The sequence below is a fragment of the Octodon degus genome, unplaced genomic scaffold (assembly GCF_000260255.1).
Source record: "Octodon degus isolate 3935 unplaced genomic scaffold, OctDeg1.0 scaffold00089, whole genome shotgun sequence".
In the NCBI taxonomy this organism is placed as follows: Eukaryota; Metazoa; Chordata; class Mammalia; order Rodentia; family Octodontidae; genus Octodon; species Octodon degus.
Window position 1 is genome coordinate 10,409,375 of NW_004524665.1, and position 21,731 is coordinate 10,431,105.

Genomic DNA, 21,731 nt, shown 5'->3' on the forward strand with positions numbered 1-21,731 from the left:
GTTTTTTTGGTGGAACTAGGGATGGAACTCAGGCCCTTGCGTTTGCCAGGCAAGCGCTGATTCTACTGGACAATCTCCCCGGCCCCCGTTGTTTGGTTTTTGAGAGGCTTTCAGAAACTACTTTATAGGTCATTATTGTGCCAGGTGCACAACTTTAAGGACAAGATTTGTGTTGTGGCACCTGGAAGGGCGTAAGGGCAGTCTGCCCAGCAGGCTCACCGTGTGCCCTAGGCAGGTTGCCATCCACACAGCCAGCAGCCGCACCCCAGAGCAAGTGCATGTCAGGCAGGCTCCAGGACCTCAGAACCATGGTTGTCATGGCCTCGTTGCCGTCTGGGTGATGCAGCTGACAAAGGTCAGGTGGACTGAGCCCTGCCTTGAGGACAGTAAGAACTTGTGTCCAGCATTGAGGCCACCCAAGTCTCATGGCCCTATGGTTCAGAAACTGTCCTCAGGCTAGCTCTGAGAAGCCTTGATGATCAAGAAAGAAATACTCCTGGTTAGAGGTTGTATGTCAACAAAGTTACAATCACTTCGGAATTACTGACATGATTAAAAGTGGAAAAAGTAAATGTCTGCTAGTTGGGAAGCTTCAATACTTAAAACTGTTTAAAGATATTAAAATTGTTCCATTTCCTTTCTATGGAGAAAGTTAGGAAAGAAAAGGATTAGCTGAGCCACGGAAGGCTCAAGTTTGAGGTGCCGGCCTGTGGTGGCGTAGACATGTTCTGGGTCGCAGATTCAGAGCTGTTGGACCAATCAAGAAAGGCTCTGCCTAGGGATGCAGTGACAGATGCCTGAAAGCAGAAAAGCTCTCCTGACACCCCCAGAGGCCCACGGCCAGCAGGGCACTAGTCAAGCTCCACCGCATGTGTCATGTGGGTGTGCGCTTGGGTCAGGCTCCATGGGATGGCTTGTTGCTATTGCAGGAGCTCATCTGACACGAACGTGGAGTAGGAATCCAGACACACATACAAAACGCACATAAGAGGCTTTTCTTTCCTGTGATGACAAAAGTGTTTCTTGAAATCATTCAGAGGAGAATTACAACTCAATTTATGAAAGCACCTGTTAATAGAATTACAAATTTCAGAGTTCAGAGCCATGTTTGTATTTTTAAAGTTCAAAGCAGAGTTATATTTTATATCTTTATGTATACAGATTTTTAGGACTAGAGAAACCAAAGTATTACAAAAATACAAAGTATTTTGGCCTTTTGAAAGGTCAAAAATGTGTATTGTCCTTGAGCTCAAAATCTCATTCCTAGGAATTCACGCTACAGTAGGCAGAAGTCCCCAGGCTTTTTGATCCCAGAGTCAGGTTTCTGGGAAGACTTTTATTTTTCTTTTTGTGTCAGGATCTCCCTCTGGAGTGCAGCCTGGCCTCAAGTTGGCAACAGCTCTGCCTCAGCCTCCCAAGTGCTGGGATTATAGGCGTGTGCCACCACGCCCAGCCTGGGAGTGCAGCTTTCCCATACGTTGTGCACTTTGTTTTTCATTGTTACTGTATGGGACTATATCATGATATCGCAGCACAAGCCACCGTCACACAGAGTTAGTGGGAGGCTGAGTGTGCTTCATGTGGGGCCTTGGGGGAACACATCGACACCTAGAGTGTGTTCTGTCCAGGCTGCAGAGTCTCACTGTGGTTGCTGCTCTTGCAGAGAACCCCGACTCACACAGATTGACCTTGGGAAGGAACCCGGCCTCTTGCGGCTCCTGTGGCAGCCTCAGGCAGCACTGCCTTGACTCAAGCCAGACCGTGCACTTTGAGTTGTCCCGAACTTATGTCTGTGGCCGCCGGTATCTGCAATCGTAAGCTGCAGACTGTCCTGGCACACAGTTGATCTGCCTGGCTTGTTACAGTGGGCCACAGATCCATTCCTTCCAATGTGTGGTTAGGAAGGTATGCTTAAATTCCTCCGAAAGCTAAAGCAAGCGATAGTGTAGCTGCTGACAGAAAGAAGGCCAGGGCTCAGTCTCTTTCAGAATCTCTGCTGTTTGAAACATGTCAGAAATCCCAGTGTTCACGTGCCACCCCAAAATTAAGGAAGGAAAAGGTTATTGACCTCACAGTTTGTAGAGGTTTCAGTCCGTGATCAGCTGGCTCAGGTAGAGCGGCACGTGGCAGAGGGCAGCTGTTCATGGTGGTGGAAGACAGCAAAAGCAGCAAGGGCCCAAAGGGAGGAGCCAGCCTCTGTTCCTTCCTTAGTGTTGAGGGAGCCCACCCTGATAGACGCAGCACCCACACACCCAATCCCAGCACTGGACACGGAACGAGGAGCAAGCTGTATGTGCGGTTGCCTCCACAAAGCCGGGTCCCAAGATGGCGTGAGCTCAGCGGACTAAGCGCTTGCTTAGCTAAGCACAGGGGCCAGGGTTCAATCCTTAGCTCTGTGTGCCTCTCCGGCCCCACCTCCAGGTGCGCTGAGCCAGCGCTGGAGTCTGGGCGCGGTGGTGCGCACCTGTAATCCCAGCACTTGGGAGGCACAAATCAGGAGGATCGCTACTAATGTGGGCTATGTAGCGAGACCCTGAACAAAAAAACAAAACAAAACAAAACAAAAAAACTGCATGAGGCTTTCGGAGAACATCTGGACGCAAACCATAAAACCCCTGTAATTGTAGTTTGGCTTTGAGTACGGCTATTTTATCTGCCAACTTGAATAGAATTTCTGTTCTTAAGTGACAGATTGGTGACTTTTTTTTTTTTTAAGAAATCTCTGGAGCAGCTATCAAAACTCAAGCTCTGGTCAGTGATCTGCCTTAGGAAGCCACTTCATTTCTGTGTATGAGAGAAAACATGTTGCTCCACATGCGTATCCTCACAGACATGAGTTAAGGCGTGTACTCTAATGTGGTTGATAACTGTAATCATGTCCTCCAAAATGTTGTTAAGTCCAGGTGTCAGTTTCAGCCAGCCAGTGTTTCTCTGTGGATGACACAGTGGGTGGGCTCACATTCAGAGGTCACCTGTGCAGTAGAACCAGAATGCATCCAGTCATGGCAGCTACAGGTGATCCAGGGTCTCCAAGCCCGCTGTGTCTGTGCATGTGCCAACACAAATGACTTGTTCAGTTTTCCTGATATGTAATGAGGAAAAAGACTTGAGTAGTTCTGCGGCTGTGGTGTTGGTTGGCAAGAAAAGTGCACATAGGGCTGGCGAGATAGCTCAGCGGATTAAGTTCCTGCTTAGGCAAGCACAGGGAACTGGGTTCAATTCCCAGCATCACATGCCATGCCAGCCCCACCCCTGGGCAAACTGAGCCGGCCCCCAAGTCCTGGCATGGTGGCGCCTATAATCCCAGCACTGGGGAGGCTGAAAATGGGGATCACTGAGTCCGAGCTACATAGTGGGACCCTGTACCAAATACATGTAAGAAGGTGTACATAACCAATCCTTGTGCACACTCTCCTGAAAAATATTTCACACAAAAAGAAATGCTATCTTGTCATCATCGACAGAGTTGACACCCTGGATTGAGTACCATGGTGATTGATTAATTATAACAATTGTACCTTAGTAGCTCCTGCTATTCATCAGCCTGTCTATTATGGTGCTAGCCAAAAGGAACACATGCCATCTTTCAGTCTGCAGCCTCCTAAAAGCTCATGACAGATGTCCTTAGCAGCAGGTGGGATCAACTCTCTACAAATAGTAGCGGGCTTCTTAGCTGTAGTGATGTAAACCACTAAGAAAGATGCTGTCAGTGCGGAAACGTGTGATGAAGTGATGGCCCTCAGTAACTATGTCTGTTCTTCATGATTTTTTTTCTTTTGAAAAATTCCAAAGGTTTGACTTGTAATGTAGGGTCCTCAGACTTATGTTGGGCTGCAGTGTTGAGCGTTTCGTGGCTCTGTTGGGTACCTGTCACTGTACACAGTGGGCTTGGAGAACCTGAATTACCTGTAGCAAGGAATCCGTAATTTAAGTGGGACTCGGTTCTTTCCTTACACACTGTGGCTTTCTTCTGCTGGCATCCTAGCATCTTCTGCTGTCTCATCGCTGAGTCTCTCCTCTCTGCCAGCGTGTTTTCACTCATTTTGGCCAGGGCTAGCCGTGCCTTTGCGCAACCTGTGAATAAGCCAAGTGCACAGCGAGGGAAAGAGGTGCGGGGGCAGTAAGTGACTGTGGACGAGCCACCTGCCAGCTGACAGGTGCGGGAGCCTGGCCTGCAGCCTCCAGCAGCGAGCTGTGCGGGGGAAGCCCAGCCCCTCGCTCGCTCGCCACCGCACAGCTGCTGCCACTAGCCGCATGCATGAGTGTGTGCGTGCCACTCTGCACCCACCCAGAGGTCCTGACGGTGTCTCTGAGCAGTGGACTCACTGTGGTCTCTGTGCTGGCCAGCCCTCTGCTGGTGGTGGTCTGTGTGTGCAGCTGCCGCCAGAGCTGGCGTCACCGCTGCTGCAGCTCCCCCTCAGATGGGCAGGCATGAGATTCTCACAGGGAGAGAGTTCAGGCTGCAGAGTGAGCTGCGGGGAATGTCTGGAAATACAGAGGAAGCTTCCCCCACTTGTGGCCCACGGAGTGGCGCAGTTATTCCTAATAGGCCACGGACCAGGACACTCCAGTGACTGGGAAATGGGAACGCCTGTCCTGAGGGGTAACTATGAGAGAATGCAGTAGTTTCCTAATGGTTATATTTGTGAGCCAGGAAACTGCATCTCCTAGGTGTCAAAAACATTCTAAATTAAAAACCACATCATGGTGGGCTGGCCAGGAAGCTCAGCAAATTAAAGCGCCTGCTTAGGCAGATGCAGGGACCAGGGTTCAATCCCCTTTGTGCCACGCCCGCCCCACCCCTGGGGCATGCTGGGCATGGTGGTGTGTGTAATCCCAATGCTTGGGGGGCTGAAAACAGGAGAATCACTCTAAGTCTGAGCTGCATAGTAAGACCCTATAGACCCTGTCCTAAATACATTTTTTAAAAAGCCAAAATACAAAACATGTCATGCCAAGCAGAGTGGCACATACATGCTATCCCAGCACTTAGGAGGCTGAGGCAGGAGGATTGCTGTGAATTTGAGACCAGCCTGGGCTACATAGTGAGTTCAAGATGATCCTGAACTACATAGCAAGACCCTGTTTTTTTAAAAAAGCCTGTCACCAGGGGTCTGGGATAATGCAGGGAGGAGGGTGATGGCACAGGCTGCCTTGAGGTAAAGGTGCTGTTTCAGCAGTGGATTTGCATAATGTGCTGTTCTGCTTCACTCCAGGAAATGAAGTCAGAAGTCATTCTATACAGTTTTTAGAAAGCCCCCTGACTGGTTTTTAATTGTGGAACTGCCTGTTGTGTGATCTCCTAAATTTACTTGCTTTCATCCAACACTTTGTTGTGTAGGTTGCTGCTTAAATCTTTGTATTTTATTCCTAGGGACCCTACCAGGACACACTAGAATTCTTACTGGGTAGCAGAGATGAGTGTAAGAATTTCTGGAAGATTTGTGTGGAGTACCACACCTTTTTTAGACTTCTTGACCAGCCTAAGCCAAAGGCAAAAGCCGTCTTCTTCAGCCGGGGCTCCTCCTTCAGATACAGGTAGGGCCTTGTGTCGCCTCCTTGGCCAGAGGAAGGTATGTCATGGGCCACGGAGAGGTGCCTTTACAGGCATCCTTGTGGGAAAGTACGGCAAGTGGAATAGTAGGAAGGTAGGCCAAAGAACGTTTACCTAGAAAATTGTTTCCACTTTTAAAACATTATGGAAAGTAGCTATGAAACGTGTGTGTATGTAGTTTTGAGAGAGGATGGGCACGTTTTACTTTTCTTCTGTCCTTAACTCTGAAAAACTGGTACTTTGAATTGCTTTCATTCTTTTTTAAAGACCTAAACTTTTATTCACAGTGGACGAACACAGAAGCAGCTAGTAGATTATATCAGAGATGTTGGAATGAAAAGAATTCCATATGAAAGGTAAGTTTTGTGGTCTTTGTGATATAAAGCATGTGCTTTTAAGATTAATAATTTAATATTTTTTATCATTACTTGCATAAAACTTCAAATGAGCATCTGTTTCAGTGCTCAAACTGTTAGTTTGGTTTTTTTTTAAACATTTATTTGTGTGTGTGTGTGTGTGTGTGGCCAGCTCAGCCCACCTGGGGGCGGGGCTGGCAGGCGTGTGGTGCTAGGGGATTAAACCGCGGTCCCTGTGCTTTGCTAAGCTTGTTCCAAGTAGGTGCTTTAGACCACTGAGCCATCTCACCAGCCCCAAACTGTTAGTTTTTTAAAAGATGGATTTGTGGACCCGTGAGATAGCTCAGTGGTCTAAAGTGCCTGCTTAGGCAAGTGCAGGGACCACATGCCACACCAACCCTGTCCTCATGGTCTGCTGAGCCGGCCACAAAAATAAAACAAAAGAAAAAAAGATGGATTTGTGATATCTAAATAGATGTTGTATATATATGTAGATGTTACTTCTTAGCTTCTAGTCGATAGAGCTCATCATATGTAATAGTTTTATATTGTATGGTAACATTTCAATTTGAAAATTTGGGTAGAATTTTTCCATTTGTGCAGTATATAATTTTGTCTCTTTAATATTTTTAAAATATTTATTTGGTGCAGGGTCTCACTACGCAGCTCGAACTCGTAGTGATCCTCCTGTCTCAGCGCCCCCCACCACCAGTGCTGGAATTACACGTGTGTACTACCACACCTGGTTTCGGTGGCCAGTATAGTGTGCCTGGAGTGCCTGGGCTGGCACAGCATGCGGTACCAGGGGTCAAACCCAGGTCTTTGTACTTGCCAAGCAGGAGCTTAGACTGCTGAGCTATCTCCCCAGCCCCAGTTTTGGCTCTTTTTTGGGCCCTTTATTTGGATTCTTAATTCCTGTTATCTTGCTCATTTCTAATTAGAGGTTTCCATCTTTTTTGTTTGATTTTTTTTGAGTCAAATCTGCCTATCTAGTTCAGTCTGGCCTTGAACTCACTATGTAGTTCAGGCTGGCCTCAAACTCATAGTGATCTTCCTGCATCAGCCTCCTGAGCACTGTGGTTACAGGTCTGCACCACCACTCCCAGCTTAGACACCTGTCATTTGTGTATGAGCTTTTCTTCATGGGTATAGCACATACTTGTTCAGTAGGAGCGGGCATGTAGTTGAAGGTTTGGCCACTCACGCTTGGCTCTCTGTTTTGCAGGTGTCGTGGCAAGACCCAGACCTCAGTGCGTGCTCTGACTGCAGTCCTGCCGAAGCAGGTCAGTCTCTTCTGGTGAGACCAGCAGTGTTAGTACGTGCACTCCTCTGAAAGGCATCTGGCAGCATCACAGCGTCAGAATGGGGCCTGCAGCAGCTTCTGCTCTGAGGCTCTGTCTTCAGAAAGGGGCACTGAGCGCGCCCACAGAGGTGCACCCTGGAGTTGCTTCGGACCTGCCAGGGGTCCCGAGTATGTCACCACGCTGGATGACTTCCTAGCTACGTGGTAGCTGTGTCCATGTGAGGGGAAACTGTCACTACTGTGGCTGTTTACAGGCTCTTACTCAATAAAGTTCTTAAAATTTTAGATAGAACAATTAGGTAAAATAAAACTAAAGGGGATACAAATAAGAAAAGAAGAAGGCAATTTTTTCTTCTTAGCAGATCACAGATTCTTTTTTCTTCATAGAAGATTCTAAAGACTACCAAAAGAGTTTTAGAACTGAGGAATTAATTTAGTAAAGTAGTGGGATATAAAATAACATTAAGCCAGGCATAGTTACATGTGACTATAATCCCAGTACCCACGTGGCCAAGGCAGTAGGATGAGGGAATTAGAGGCCAGCCTGGAATACACAGTGAGTTCAAGGCCAGCATAAACTACTTAGTGATACCCTGTCTCAAAACATAATCAACATTAAAAATCAATAGCTTTGCTATATACTAATAATAGAGAAAGAAATCAGGAAACCAACTCTATTTATGATGGCTTCAAATAAGGTAAAATATCCAGGAACCAATGTAACCAAAGAAATTAAAGACCTCCAAAAAAAGACTTACGTGATGAAAATTTCAAGGGCCGGCCAGATAGCTCAGTGGATTAAAACACCTGCTTAGGTAGACTCAGGGACCAGGGTTCAATCCCCAGCATGCCATGCTGGTCTGGGATAATTGAGACTGAGGCTTAGTGGCACACACCTGTAATCCCAGCGCTTGGGAGGCTGAAAGACAGGAAGGATCACTACAAGTCCAGTCTGTGTAGTAGACCCTCTAGACTCTGTACTAAATACGTTTAAAAAAAATTTTTTTTTTTTAAATTTCATGGCAGTGGAGAAAGACAGTGAAGAGAACACCAGAAGATGAAAAGACCCTCCATGCTTATGGGTCAGCAAAATTACTATTGTGAGAATGGCCATATTACCAAAAGACATCTACAGATCCAGAGAAATCCTCAGCAAAACCCCAATGACATTCTTCACGAAACCAGGAAAGACAGTTCCAAATCCGTATGGAAGCACAAAAGTGCCTGAAAAACCAAAGTGATTCTAAGCAAAAAAAGAAAGGTTGTAGGCTTCATAATGCTGTTTCCAAGTCTTCTACAAAGCACAGGGTAACGAAAATAGCAAGGCACTAGCACAAAAATACACACGTAAACCAGTGATCAGACTAGAAGACCTAGAAACAGTCTTGCAACTATAGCCATCCGGTTCTGGGCAAAGGAGCCAAAATACACACTGGAGATAAATAAGCCTCTTTAACAAGTGGCGCCGGGAAAACTGGACGTCTACCCGAGCTGCATGCAGCACAGCCCCCAGAAATTCTGTGCCTAAGCAGAGTGGAGCACAGTTCTGCTGACAGGAGCAAGGGTGGATCCAGAGAACATCGTATTGCACCAGTTAAGCGAGACTCAAATATCACTGTTCTCCCTAATATGTGAAATCTAAAGGAGATGAGATGACAAGGGAGTAGAAAGGAGGCTGTAAATAGATGGGAGGGAGTCAGAGGGCTGGGGAAGGCTTGTGAGGGTGGACAGTGGGGAAACGGACTATATGCACCCAAGTTTGCTGCCCAGATATGGAGGAGGGAAGGCCAGAGGATGGGAGGATGAAAAAGTTTAGAGCGTGTTATGTTCATGGATGAGTCTACCAAAATTAAGTGCATTTGTCTACATAAAGAACAAAAAAGAGTGAAGCTGGTGTGGTGTAATCCTAGCACTCCAGGAGGCTGAGGCAGGAGGATTCTACTGAGCTAGGCAACTTAGACGCTCTCAAAATGAGAAAGGGCTAGAGATATAGCACAGTGTGAATGAAGGCCTTGTGTTGGACTGGAGTATGGCCAAAAAAGTGAAAAATAAAAGATACATAGCATATGGACTTCAGTGCTATTGTGTGTTTGGCAGCTGTGTTAAAGTACAGACACACAGGGCCGCACACACAGGAACTTCATGCAGACTCCGAGAGGATGTCCCAAATGAGGCAGCAGCCAACCGGCCTGTGCTGATGCTTCTGCTCTTCACCCGCAGCACAGCCGTCTCGTCCTGTGTTGCTGTTTGCGTGTTAACTTCTACGTGCGAGCGTCATCGCATGCTGATTCCCCCTCTGCGGCAGTGTTACCACCTCTCTCTTCATGCTGCTCCACCTCCCTTCTAGGGTTTTTGTTTATTTACCATGATTTCTTGGTGATCTCTGATTCATGCTGGATGGAACTTCCAGGAGTCCCACTTGCGCCTCGTGTCTTACAGCTCATCTGTCTCTAGCTTTTCTCTAATGGGTCTTTGAGGAACCTTTAACTCTTCCAGGTTGTGTCTCTTGAAATTAAAAGTGAATGTATTAAATGTAACTTTACAAAATTCAAATTTATTTCAAAGTATGAAAGTCTTAAGAATCATATTTAGAGGCCTTGTCTTAAAATCTAAAAGCCAGGTGTGGTGGCCCACACCTGCGGTCCCAGTGGTGTAGGCAGGCTAAGGGAGGAGGACTGCAGGCCTGAGCCCTGCCTGGGCAACTTAGTGAAACCCTATCTCAAAAAATAGAAAAAATTTTAAAATAACTTTTAAGCTTTCAGTTATCTTACATATTTATTTCTTTGCTTGCCTATTTAATGGCCAGCTCAGTCCACCCTGGGGGCAGGGCTGGTGTGGCATGTGCTGGGTATCAGACTGTGGTCCCTGTGCACTTGCCTAAGCAGGCGCTTTAGACCACTGAGCTTTGTTGCCAGCCCTCTCTTACATTTTATTTCATTTATTTTTATTTTATTTTATTTATTTTTTGTGGGGGCAGCTCAGCCCACCTGGGGGCGGGGCTGGCTGGCATGTGGTGCTGGGGGATCGAACCACAGTCCCTGCGCTTTGCCAAGCTTGTTCCAAGTAGGTGCTTTAGACCACTGAGCCGTCTCACCAGCCCCTCTCTTACATTTTAAAAAATTATTATTTTTGTTGTTGGTGGTGGTTTTTTGAGACCAAGTCTCACTATGCAGTTGAAGCTGACCTGGAACTCACTGTGTAGCCCAGGCCGGCCTCAAACTCTGCAGAGCTCCTTCCTCAGCCTCCTGCATGCTGGAGTTATGGGCATTCTGGCTACCACTAACTTGGCTCTTATGTTGTATTTTAAAAGTCACAGAAAATGAGTACAGTTGGATAGGTAAGAAAAGATGATCTGATATACTTCGGAGAATAGCGTAAGTGCACAGGCCGTGCCATAACTGCTGTTCCATCAGGTTGGTCTAGGAGGGCCCTTAGCATGCAGAGAAAACACACGTGTGTCTCCGCACATGGAAGCATGTGTAAGACCTGGCTGCGGCACCGTGGAGAGGGGCCACCCTGTGGCTGCACCACTGCCCCACTAGTGGGCCTGTTTAGGGATTCTTCCCCTTCCTGCTTTCGAGATGCCCCATGCTGCTCTGACTCTGCCGAGCCTCCTGCTGCATCCCAGAGTGGAGCAGTCTGTTCCCTCCCTGAGGCTCAGGGCTGTAGACTTGGACTGTCTCCTGGCATTAACATGGGGCAAGTAACGGCTGGCTGAGTAAAACCTCTTGCTTCGTGTCCAGCTAGGTGTCTGGCACCTCTCCATGAACCCGAATGCCAAATACATGTGCTTGCAGTCTCAGGGAGATTGGGGGGCACTGGAGAGTGCTGCCCCAGTGCAGTTTCTGTACTGTGTGAGTTTCTTGCTATAAAGGAAGAAAACAAAAGTCTAAGGGGTTTTAAAACACATGGTGTTGGGGGGGGTATGGCTCAGTGGATTAAAGCGCCTGCAAGGCCGGGGTCCCCAGGCCTGCTGTGCCAGCCCTGCTGCTGCTGGCGCCCCCCCCCCCCATGCTGAGACAGCAGTTGAGACTGGGCGTGGTGGCACATGCCTGTATTCCCAGCTCTTGGGAGGCTGTAAACAGGTAGATTACTACGAGTCCAATCTAGTAGTGAGACCCTGAACACCCCGTAGACCCTTCAGGGTCTAAAATAAAAACAAACACATGGTCTGAGTTGGCTTACAAAGTACTGTCCACAATGACGAATCTTCCTTGGTGAAAGGGACAGTCTCGTTGGTCACCCTTCCCCTTCCTAAGAAGCAAAAACCAAGCAGTAGTTGACTGCGATTTCCATTTTCTCGTTGATTCATTGGTTGTAGTACTAGGGACTGCGTCCAGGGCTTTGTGACTGCCACGTGGGCAGTCCACTGCTGAAGTACCTTGTGGCCCTACTTGTAAATTTTATTTTGAAACAGGCTCTCACTGCACTGCCTAGGCTGGCCTGAGAATGTAATGATTCTCCTGCCTTGGCCCTCTCAGTAGCTGGGATTACAGATGGACAGTGCTGCACCAGGTGTCTTGCAACTTTCAATGGTGATTTGTAATTTCTTACGTTCTTTTTTTTTCCTTCTTAATTTTGACCTTCAGAGCATCTCATTCACCGAGGGCTTGAGATCTGCTTCTCTGTCTTCAGCAAACGCCTCCTTTTATCCGCTCCCTCCCTCCCTCCCACCCCTGCCTTGCCGACCTGATTTGAAGGACTGCAGTGACTCTGATGCCCCGGCTCCCGGCCTCTCCAGTGCAGCTGTCAAGAATGTGGCCATGAGGAAGAGGAGCAGTGGAGCAGCTGAAGCCCCTGGCACCCCATCGCTGGCCCAGCCACCCACGTCCCCTGCGCTCCAGACCGGTCCAGGTGTCAGTTTCTGTCCTGTTGTCAGCGTCGGTGACTCTGTGTGTCCCATTAGCCAGAGTCTCAGGGCCCCAGACCTAGATGTGGGGAAGGTAGGCAGGGTGCTCGGGGCTGCCAGAGGAGGTGACGTTGGCAAGGGTGACACCCCTCCAGGCTCATTCCGGTCAGGTGGGGAGTACTGGTTTGGCCGGCAGTGCCGTGGGGGGGTGCCTGTTTTCACATTGACAAACACGCAGCTGCAGGTGTCTGAAGAGTTCATAGATGATGACCCTGCAGACATCTCTTTCTTTGCTGGAGGCTCGGAGGCTTTTTCCTTCCCTTACCACTCTTTAGTACCGCCCAGGCCCCACATGCTGGTCCAGCCCTTTGCATCCCCTCTGCATAGTGCAGATGCCTTCGGGCCCCGGGACTCTACCCAGTCCAGCCCAGACAGGTACTCCACCGAGGCAGTAGACATGAATGTAGAGGACGAGTTTGAATTTGGGGAAGGAAGTGACTTCAACGGCAATACACACCCATCAGACACCTCAGAGCTATTTGAGGTGAAGGCACAAGCTAGCCTGATGCAGAGCCTCTTGAGTCCTTCTGACACTAGCTCACTGAGGAACAACCAGTCTGAGAACAGCTCACTGCATAACATGCCTCTGCATGGCGGGCTGTCTCTCCATACGTCCAGCTCGGCCAATCAGTCCGAGGCAAGTTCTATGGTCAACTTCCCCGCATACTCGGTCCGCTCAGAGTCCAGCTCCGCCTTCCAGTTCTCAGACATCGTGGACCAGTTAGAGCAGCTCAGCTACCCACCCACCGCGGCAGAAGACTCCAGCAGCACAGAGTCGAGCTCCTGGGGCTCTGAGACTGAGGCCGCCCTGGATATGCGCCTTTTCCTCAGCAGCCCTTTCACACAGACAGGTGGAGAGAGAGTCCCTTTTGATTTTCAGAACAATGTAAAGAATCTGACTCCAGGAGATCAGAAAGGTAAAAATTCATCTTGACCATTCCAGACTTTTATAGAGATCCCTTCATTCTCCAGTCCATGTAGTTAGAGTGAGAATCATTGACTTAGTGTAGGAAGTGATTTAGTTCATGCCAAGTAGTCAGATATTTTTGCTAATTCCTAGTTTCTTACAGTGTTTTGAATGTCAGTGAATTAAGTTTTACTTGGAGTGGTGTTAAAGCTGTGCATCCGGTTTTAAGTAGGTGAGCATTTCCAGCTAGTCCTGGAAGCTGATAAGCCTTGTGTGGCTTTGGATTTTTGGTACATATTTTGATTCAACTAAAAACTGGTGCTATGTTTTGAATGTTTCACAGCTCTGGTTAAGCTTTTTTGTTTTGTTTTATATTGGTGGTAGTGGTGCTGGAGTTTGAACTGAGGGATTTTTGCATGCAAGGCACGTGCTTTGCCGTTGAGCCACATGCACACCCTGCCCTCATGTTGATCTGGCAGACCCTCTGTATGCCTGTTGATGCTGTTGTTGAGGTCAACCAGGCTGCCCAGTCAGGTAGGTTTTCTCTGATTTGTCTTGTTAAGGTACTACACAGAATCTGTACTGAATTCTAACTACGGAAAAGCAGGTACACGCCAAGGATGTTCTTTGGACTGTCCCAGTGCCAAGGGCCTCCTGTTTTCTGACTTGAGGCCCAGAGGCAGTGCTGTGTTTAGATGGCCAGCCTTCACAGGTATTGGCTTCAAAAGGCACTTCACAAATGTGAGGTGTTTTTTGCTTGTCTTATCGGGGGTGTGCTAGATGATATGGTTGCTGTAAATTGTCACAAGACCCAGTCATGGTGTATGCTGACGTGGAAAGTTGTTTGTTAAAAATGGTCAAGGAATGTCCCAGAGCGTGTGATGGCTTGGGCTCGCTCTTTCCCTGAAAATGATGATTGCCTTGCGTCAGGTGCCTTGCAGTGTGTGCTGCTGGCCATCCTCATGCATGTCTCAGGACACTCCTCTGTCCCAAGGCAGTGAGAGAAGTCAGTGAGTGAGTAGTGTGCTGAGGCGGTCCTGTGGGTCCTGTGTGGAGGGTTTTCTGGTGCACATCACCGCCCGGGGCGAAGCTTACGATGTAGACTGCAGGTGCTGTGAGTGGACCGCAGCAGGAATGACTGCCGCGTGACCCAGTGCCTCACAGAGGCCAGACAGGCCAGCCCGGGCAGGCACTGTTGAGCTTGTCTGAGTGCACTTGGTGGTGGTTGTCCCTTCTGATCATACCTGATAGTGTCCTGTCGTATGTTCGGTTTTATGTCCTCCCTGAAGTGTCCTGCAGAGGCTTTGAGCACCCATTTCCACCCGTGCTGGGGTGGATTCACTGTGTCTGCCAAGTCCTCTTTGCTCAGGGTCTCCTAGAGCTTGGGGCGTCTCCTACATGTCAGTGCCTCTTGTGTACAAGGAAGGGGTTTATGGCTGTATTTTATGTATTGTATAATTTTCAATTTTTGAGGCCTTATTAAATGTAAACCACAGTCTTACAACTTTACTGATCTATTTGGCCAGTGCTTCCAGTGTGTTTCATCTGTGTTCATTCTGTCTCTCGTTATTTAGGCTTCTCAGTCATGTCTCAGTGGGAGGCTCCTGCTGCCTGCAGATGTGTGAGAGTCGGTAGGAGATGCGTTTGTGGTGGTGGGAGCGCTGCTGAGAACAGGGCTGGTTATGCAGCTTCTTTTCTCCCACTGTGTCCCTGTGAAAATCAACATCGGGTTTGTGTCGGGAGAAGGGTTAACGTGTATTAGATTGAAATGTTTTTCCTAATCTTAGCATTCATAGAGCAGTGGTGGCCGCCCTTCCCTCTCTCCCCTTTGGTGCTGTGAGGTGACAGAAGTTGTGTCTCCCCGTGGAGGGAGCTCATGGTCCAGTCGAGGCAGCAGCCTCTTTGCTTGCCCTGCTGGAGCGAGCGCTGAGGGGAGCAAGCCTCTCCTTCGGAGGTGTGGAACCGCCCAGCGGGCCACACCAGGCTGTCTTGGAGAGCCAGAACAAATTCTTCTCCCCACCGTTGTCTGCTGGGCCTCCTGTGAAATGCGTGTACTGCTTGTGGTTTTTATTAATAGGATCTCACTCTAGAGAGCACTGTTTCCTGGTTAGTTCTGAAGTTTTCAAAATACATGAAGGAAGAAGAAAAAGCATAAAAGCCCTACTACCCTAGTCCAGCGTCACTGGTACTCAGCCATTGCAGCTCCATATCTCTCTTCAGAGTTTCGCAAATGGAGTCTTTTTTTTATTTTAGGGAAGGGTCTACAGGGTGTTCAGGGTCTCACTACTAGATCGGACTTGTAGTGATCCTCCTACTTAAGAGCTGGGATTACAGGCACACGCCACCACACCCAGTCTCACTTGCTGTCTCCGCACGCCTGTCTGGGAATGGGGCCAGCACAGGATCGAACTCCCCTGAGGTACTTGGCCAGCCCAATGGAATCTTCTAAAGAAAATGGTTGTTTTCCTTAGAATACCTGCATGAACCTCTGAAACAGGACACGCTTTCTTCCACGCCCCCCACATATTATACAGAAGTAATAGCTCCTTGATTTTCAATGCATATTGACATTTCATGTGTCCAGGTGACTCTTTGACACTCCGTACTGCATCTTGCTCTTAGGTCTCCTTTAGAAGAGTGAGCCCCACCCCAGCCCTTCCAGCCAGCCCTTCTTGGGCCTGGACCTGGTGCAGCAGCCCCCCAAAACAAAGTCCACCTGTCACTCCTGATCCTGATGTTTCGTGTCTGGGTCCTTGGGAGAGTACAGTCCCTGACTCACCAGTTTACGTAGCCCCAGTGGCTCCTTTTCCAGAGACAAAGTACATCCCGGGTACTCTATAGACAGTGCTGGTGGAAGCATGTCTTCAGGTCAAGTTGAACTTCCTGGCATGATTTGGAGAAATTGCGACCAGCATTGCTTTCACAATATCTGTAACACTTTAAGTATCACAGCTTTTCCTTTATGGTGAAAGATTGTATTCTAAAATCAGCCTTCTGAATTCCTGCTTATGGCTTCCTGTCATCAATGACAGTGGCTGGTACCACTGCCAGATGGGTCACAGTATTCACACTATAAGCGAGTTTAAAAATGGTGAAGAAGGGCACATGCCCAAGCCTAGGCACCAAGACACGCCCCTGGTACAGATCGTGTCACCCTGCTATGGCACCCAAGCCCAGCACTACTTGTTCACATGAGTGGAAGATGGTGCATGGAACTTGAATTGTGGGATGTCCAAGTGGCCTCAGGGTAGCACAGGGCTCTTCCTATGTTGGCACCCCTGTGTAAGCAGTGGTTGGGTTTGGGAGTGGTGGCTGATGCATCTCATGCTGGGCATACGCTGCAGCGGAAGAGTACAGCCCAAGAAGCACCGCGGCCTGGAGCAGCTCACTGCAAACCGGTGTCCATGGTATAGACTATCCTGGCCTACTCTGTCAGCCTCGGGGATAGTGCTGAGGCTCCTTGGGTAAGGCTCCCAGCAGGGGCGTCGCTGTCACAGCCACTGTGTCTGCAGAGAGGTGATAGAAGCTGGCGTGTGCACACAGATGGGATAGTAGCCAGGTGTGACAGCAGCCAGTGTGTGCTTGTGGATGCAGACAATGCCCTGTAGCTCCACAGTGCAGGGCTACTAGCAGGCAGTGCCTGTTATTTATACTCTGCCTTGGGTAAACTATTTGTTAGTTATCAAGTGTACTTTTATATTTATGGTTTCAAAATCCAGGTATTTTATCTAAGCAAATATATGCACATTTACACCTAACAGCAGTATGTATTAACAAGACTGAGTACACCACGAGGTGTAATGATGTAAACTGTGTAGTGGGTAGGTCACTAGATACTGATGTGTGCCTTTTTCATGTCATACAGGAATTCTTTACATGGTGTCACAGTAGGATTCCCTGCTCCAGTTAACAGCTGTGTTTTAACTGGTGCCAAAGACCAAAGGATGGGCGATAGCACACCAGAAAATTTAGATGAAAAACTGTTAGACTGTCAATTCAGTCCTTCTGGTTGCTGTCATCTGCCAGTGGTGTTGGGGCCTTTTTAATCCCTTGGCTGTACAGGCATCCCAACACCTGTGTCCATGAACACACAGTGACACATGGCATGGTGTCTTCAGCTGTCAGCAGTCCATGTGCCACTAATGCTCCCATGGGGTGTGTCCACGTGCTCCCGTCTAGCCTCGGAACCCCGAGGCACACCCTTCCCTAGAGTGGCTGCTGCGTAGATGAACATGCCATGTCCTCTTAGGGGACTTGGGCTGAGCTGTCCTCAGATCCATGGGTCCCATCTGTGTGGTCTCATTTTGGCACTTGGCTTGGGCTGTCATTGTGAAGACACCACCATGGCAGGCAGGTGGGCTGGCACTGTCCACTCCGCTGCCCTGCAGCCAGGCCATTTGTGCACCGTGCCCTTTCTTTAGCGTAAAAGCACTTGCATTCCCTAAGAAGTAAAGAGAGAGGTGCTGGGATGTCCTCATTATATGAGCTTGCTCGCTCGTTTACGACACATCTCTGTTGTCTGGTTTGTGGTGCGCACAAATGTGTTTTCTATTGAAGTTGCCATTTATAAACTTGCAGATATGTACTAACTGAGAATTTTTAATTGTTTATTCAATAAAATAAGGAAATATTTACTATGCATTTTTAAATGGACTTTTTAGCTTTTTTTCCCCTCTACCTAGTTGTTTTATTTATGTGAGTCTAAGGGGATGTCACCTAGTCCATGCAGCCTTGGGGTAGCTGAGTGCTCCCCACCTCTCCACAGGCCTCCCTTCACCACGCTGGCTTCGGAGCACCCCAGGCCCTGGTGCTCACGCATTGCTGGGCTGGGCCGCCGCCGCCCCTGCTCTTCCTCACCCCAGTGTGCACACTCAGCAGCACTTTCTGCTCCAGCCCGTGGCAGAGGGCTCCTAGGGAACAGGGTCTGAGTCCACTCGGGCAGCTGCAGGGCAGCTATGCCTGTTCCCAGAGGCACATGCTTCCCTCTTTGCAGAGTAGTGCTTCTCTTAATACTGGAACAGTGTTGCTGTCAGCCTGTGTTGACTGTTGCTGTCAGCTAGAGTCACTCTGTGACATACTGGTGACAGGAAGAGGGGCCTGCCCAGGTTCAGGGCATGCTTCAACTCCAAACCTGAACACCTTTGGCCAGACAGGTTTTCTGATGCCTCCACAGAGCTATCCACACCTCTCTCCTCACGCACACCTTGGGATGTGTGGAGACTCTGTCCTCCCTCCCTGCACAGCAGCAGTGAGGCCTTACCTTACTCTGCAGTGTTCAGAGTACAAAGCCACTGCTGCTTGTGCCAGAATCGCCAGGAAAGGGCGTAAGGAACCTGGAGGCCAGTGGCCAGTGAGGCTGTAGCCGCATGACCCCGCCTGCAGCCCGTCCTCTGCTCTGCGGCAGTGCTTAGAGAACCCACTGGAACAAGCCGAAGCACCTCCGGAGCCCGCAGGTGAGGTTGCTTCCCGCAGGAGGTGTGTCTTGGGAGCCAGGCCCCGCCCTGTGGGCCACTTTCTGCCAGCACCTTCTGTCCAGTACCCACCTCCAGAGGCACAGTGGTGATGTGATTCAAGAGAGGTTTCCAGGGAGGTACCTCTGCTCTCCAGGAATTAGACTTAGCTCTATAGGGCAGCCAACACAAAAGGTAAAAACTAGGAGGCCTTGCAGACTGCCAAGTGCATCGAACTGGAAATCTTCCCAATGAATCCAGTGGACCCTCAGTCTTCTAGAATCATCTCAGACTGCATCTTGGAGTTTCAGACAAAAAGTACACCTTTTAGGGTTGGTTGGTTGGTTGGTTGGTTGGTTGGTTGGTTGGTTGGTTGGTTGGTTGGTTGGTTGGTTTTTGTGTTGTTGGGAATTGAACCAGGGCCTTGTGCATACTGGGTAGATACTCTACCACTGAGGCACATCCTAGCTCCCCAGGGATCCATTCTACTAGGACAAAAATGTTAAAGCTCTGGGCTACCTGTGAGTGCAAGAAGAGACCACACACCTGGCAGGTGGCGAGTTGGGACAGGGGACTTGGAGCAGCTCTGCTATAGGTCAGTATGCCTGCTTCTCTTCTCTTTTTTATTTGAAGGTGTCATAGTATAGATTAAAGGACTTAAGAGATGTTTTAATACAACCTTTGGTAAAAGGTAGCCCCAACATGTGTGCACTGCCTCGGTGACCAGCACGCACTCCCTGGCAGTAGGAAGGAGCACCAGCAAGGCTTAGCTCTCTGCGTCACTGTCTCCCAGCACGTGCCTAGCAGAAGCATCTTGCCAAGGTGGGTTCGGGGTTCCCGTCCATGCAGGTTGGTGGCCTGGCTGCTGATTGCCGTCTCGTGCAGGTGATGGTTTCAGTGGTCCCCTGCATGTGGGGTTATTGGTGTGGCAGTTTGTACAGTTCCGCTCTCCACAGTAACAGTCCTGTAGGAGGCAGCCTGCTTCCTAGCATGCCAGCAGGTTTCTGATACCCTGAATAGAACTTGGACACTGTGAAGGTTCTACAGCTTCTTCAACTCCCAGGGTGTCCCCTCTCATGAGATTGATGGAGAAAGAATTTGGTGACCTTCTGCAAAGCCACCTCGTGACAGAATAGTGAGATGTAGATCGATAGACACAGAGTGTGGAACTGTAAGCAGACCTGCAGTTGGTAGCAGCCTTGGCATCCCGGAGGTAGTTCTGGTGCACCTGTGAGGGCACAGTCACCAAGGAGGCTTTGGGCAGTCAGGACACCGTGAGGGGCCAGCACAGGGCCACTGGTTCTGAGCGTAGGCTGGGGTGGAGGTCAAGCACCAGGTCCTTCTGAGCACTGTGGAAGCAGGAAGCAGCAATGAACAACTGAGCAAAGGATGTCTGTTGTTCTTAAGAAGGAAAAGGCCTTGTTTATTTGGAACAAAATGAGGGGAAAAGTGTTTACTGGGTGCTCTGTGGGTGGGGTGAGCTCTGAGCCACACAGCAGCACCAGCTCTGCTGAGCACCAGCGGACTTGGGCAGCTCAGAACTCTGGGACCCCTGTCCACCCCAGGTCCTTACTCCAGGTAGGGGCGACACAGTGACATTCAAGGAGATCGTTACTGCAGACACAGAGCAAGGGCTGACACTTAACTCTTCAGGAGCCATTCTTCCACTTCCCATGTTATTTTTCATCCAGATTGTGTATGGAAGTGACCTGTGACATCCTAGTCCACTTGTGAATCCAGAAATAATCTTGCTAGCTCGTTGAGCCCGTGCTTACCTCAGTCTTCATGCTGTCCAGCTGTGCTCTCTTCTGAGATGAGTGATCCATTACTTGGGCCGAAGTTTGCACTCGTTGCACTCCCTGTTCTCACATAACCCTCAGCTTTACCTTGAATTTTGCCTGACAGGAGCTGATTCTGCATCTGTTGTTAGGCAGATACCTTCATGGGTTGTTCATTATGGTGTTTTCAAAAAGAAAATGCAGAGTAATGAAGAGTTTGTCTTTCCCTCTGCATGTGATAGACCTGCATCTTTCGTCTCTAGTTAAATGAATAAAGCAACGTAGGGCTGGGCACAGTGGTACATGCCCGTAATCCCAGCACTTGTGAGGCAGAGGCAGGAGAATCGTCTTGAATTCCAGGCCAGCGTGGGCTACATAGTTCAAGAACATCCTGAACTACACAGTGAGACTCTGTCTCAGGAAAAAAAAAAAAAAAAAAAGTAGAGGTAAGCACCACAGTGAAGCAACATTTCAATAGTTATCAAATGAATACTGAAAGCATTTTAGAAATAATTCCAGGGCCAGGGAGATGGCTCAGCAGCATAAGTGCTTCCCTGGCAAGCACAGGGACCTGAGTTCAATCCCCAGTTCCACCAAAAAGAAAAAAAGAATTCCACAGAGACAGTAGTCTGCTAGAAATGGCCCTTGCTGACACTTTAAGAGTTCTTAGTGCTGAAGATCCCTTGAGGGCAGCTGAGCTTCCCGGGTTGCTGCCTTGGGCATGCCTCGGGCGTGTCCCAAGCACTGCCGGATGCAGGCCCCCTAGGACAGTTTGAGTCCCTCCTGAAGGAGAATAAGCTTTGTGAGTCATAATGCTGTTCATACCTCTCAGTCTCAAATATTTTGATTTTCAAAATTAAGGATTCCCTCAGCTCATGCTGTGACACGCACCTGCAGTGCCAGTCACCTAGGCGGCTGAGGCGTGATGGCCACATCAAAACCGCCAACGGGTGTGCTGGCTTTGGTGGCACATACACTAAAATTGGAATGCTACAGAGAGGGTTACCATGGCCCCAGCACAAGGGTGCCATGCAGATACTCCATACTTTAGAACCAAGAACCAGAATGGGCACCTTAGATCCTGTCCCAAGGGTGACAGAAAGGGCTAAGGAAAGAACTCAGTGGTACAGCACTTCCCTGGCATGCACAAGGCCCTGGATTCAGTCTCTAGTGCTTTCAATAAAAATTGCATAGATATGTGTGGAGATATATATGTACATAGGTAGCGAAGCTAATCACTGCTGACATGACAGTGAACAGTTGAGCATTGTCTTTTGTGTCTGGAGGTGAGTCCTGCAAGAGTAGGGCTACCTGCACCCAGCCCCGCCCCCGGGGCACGCTGAGCCAGCAATTGAGATTGCCCGGGGCAGGTGTGGTGGTGTGCTCTTGTAATCCCAGCTCTTGGGAGGCTATAGACAGGCGGATCACTACGAGTCTGATCTAGTAGTGAGACCCTGAACACCCTGGAGACCCT

The 21,731-nt window shown here is 49.0% G+C and overlaps 1 protein-coding gene and 1 pseudogene across 7 annotated transcripts in view; both read left to right on the top strand.

Annotated features, from left to right (window-relative positions):
• The window catches only part of Farp2 (FERM, ARH/RhoGEF and pleckstrin domain protein 2), a 130,373-nt gene that overhangs the window by 80,150 nt on the left and 28,492 nt on the right, over nucleotides 1–21,731 (top strand). For all 7 annotated transcript variants that reach the window (XM_023722125.1, XM_023722122.1, XM_023722124.1 and 4 more), the window contains 4 exons: nucleotides 5,375–5,538; nucleotides 5,842–5,910; nucleotides 7,136–7,193; nucleotides 11,803–12,067. In XM_023722125.1, the coding sequence (XP_023577893.1) occupies nucleotides 5,375–5,538; nucleotides 5,842–5,910; nucleotides 7,136–7,193; nucleotides 11,803–12,067 (556 nt within the window). The remainder of the gene's footprint in view (nucleotides 1–5,374; nucleotides 5,539–5,841; nucleotides 5,911–7,135; nucleotides 7,194–11,802; nucleotides 12,068–21,731) is intronic.
• LOC111818382 lies at nucleotides 21,210–21,307 on the top strand (annotated as a pseudogene).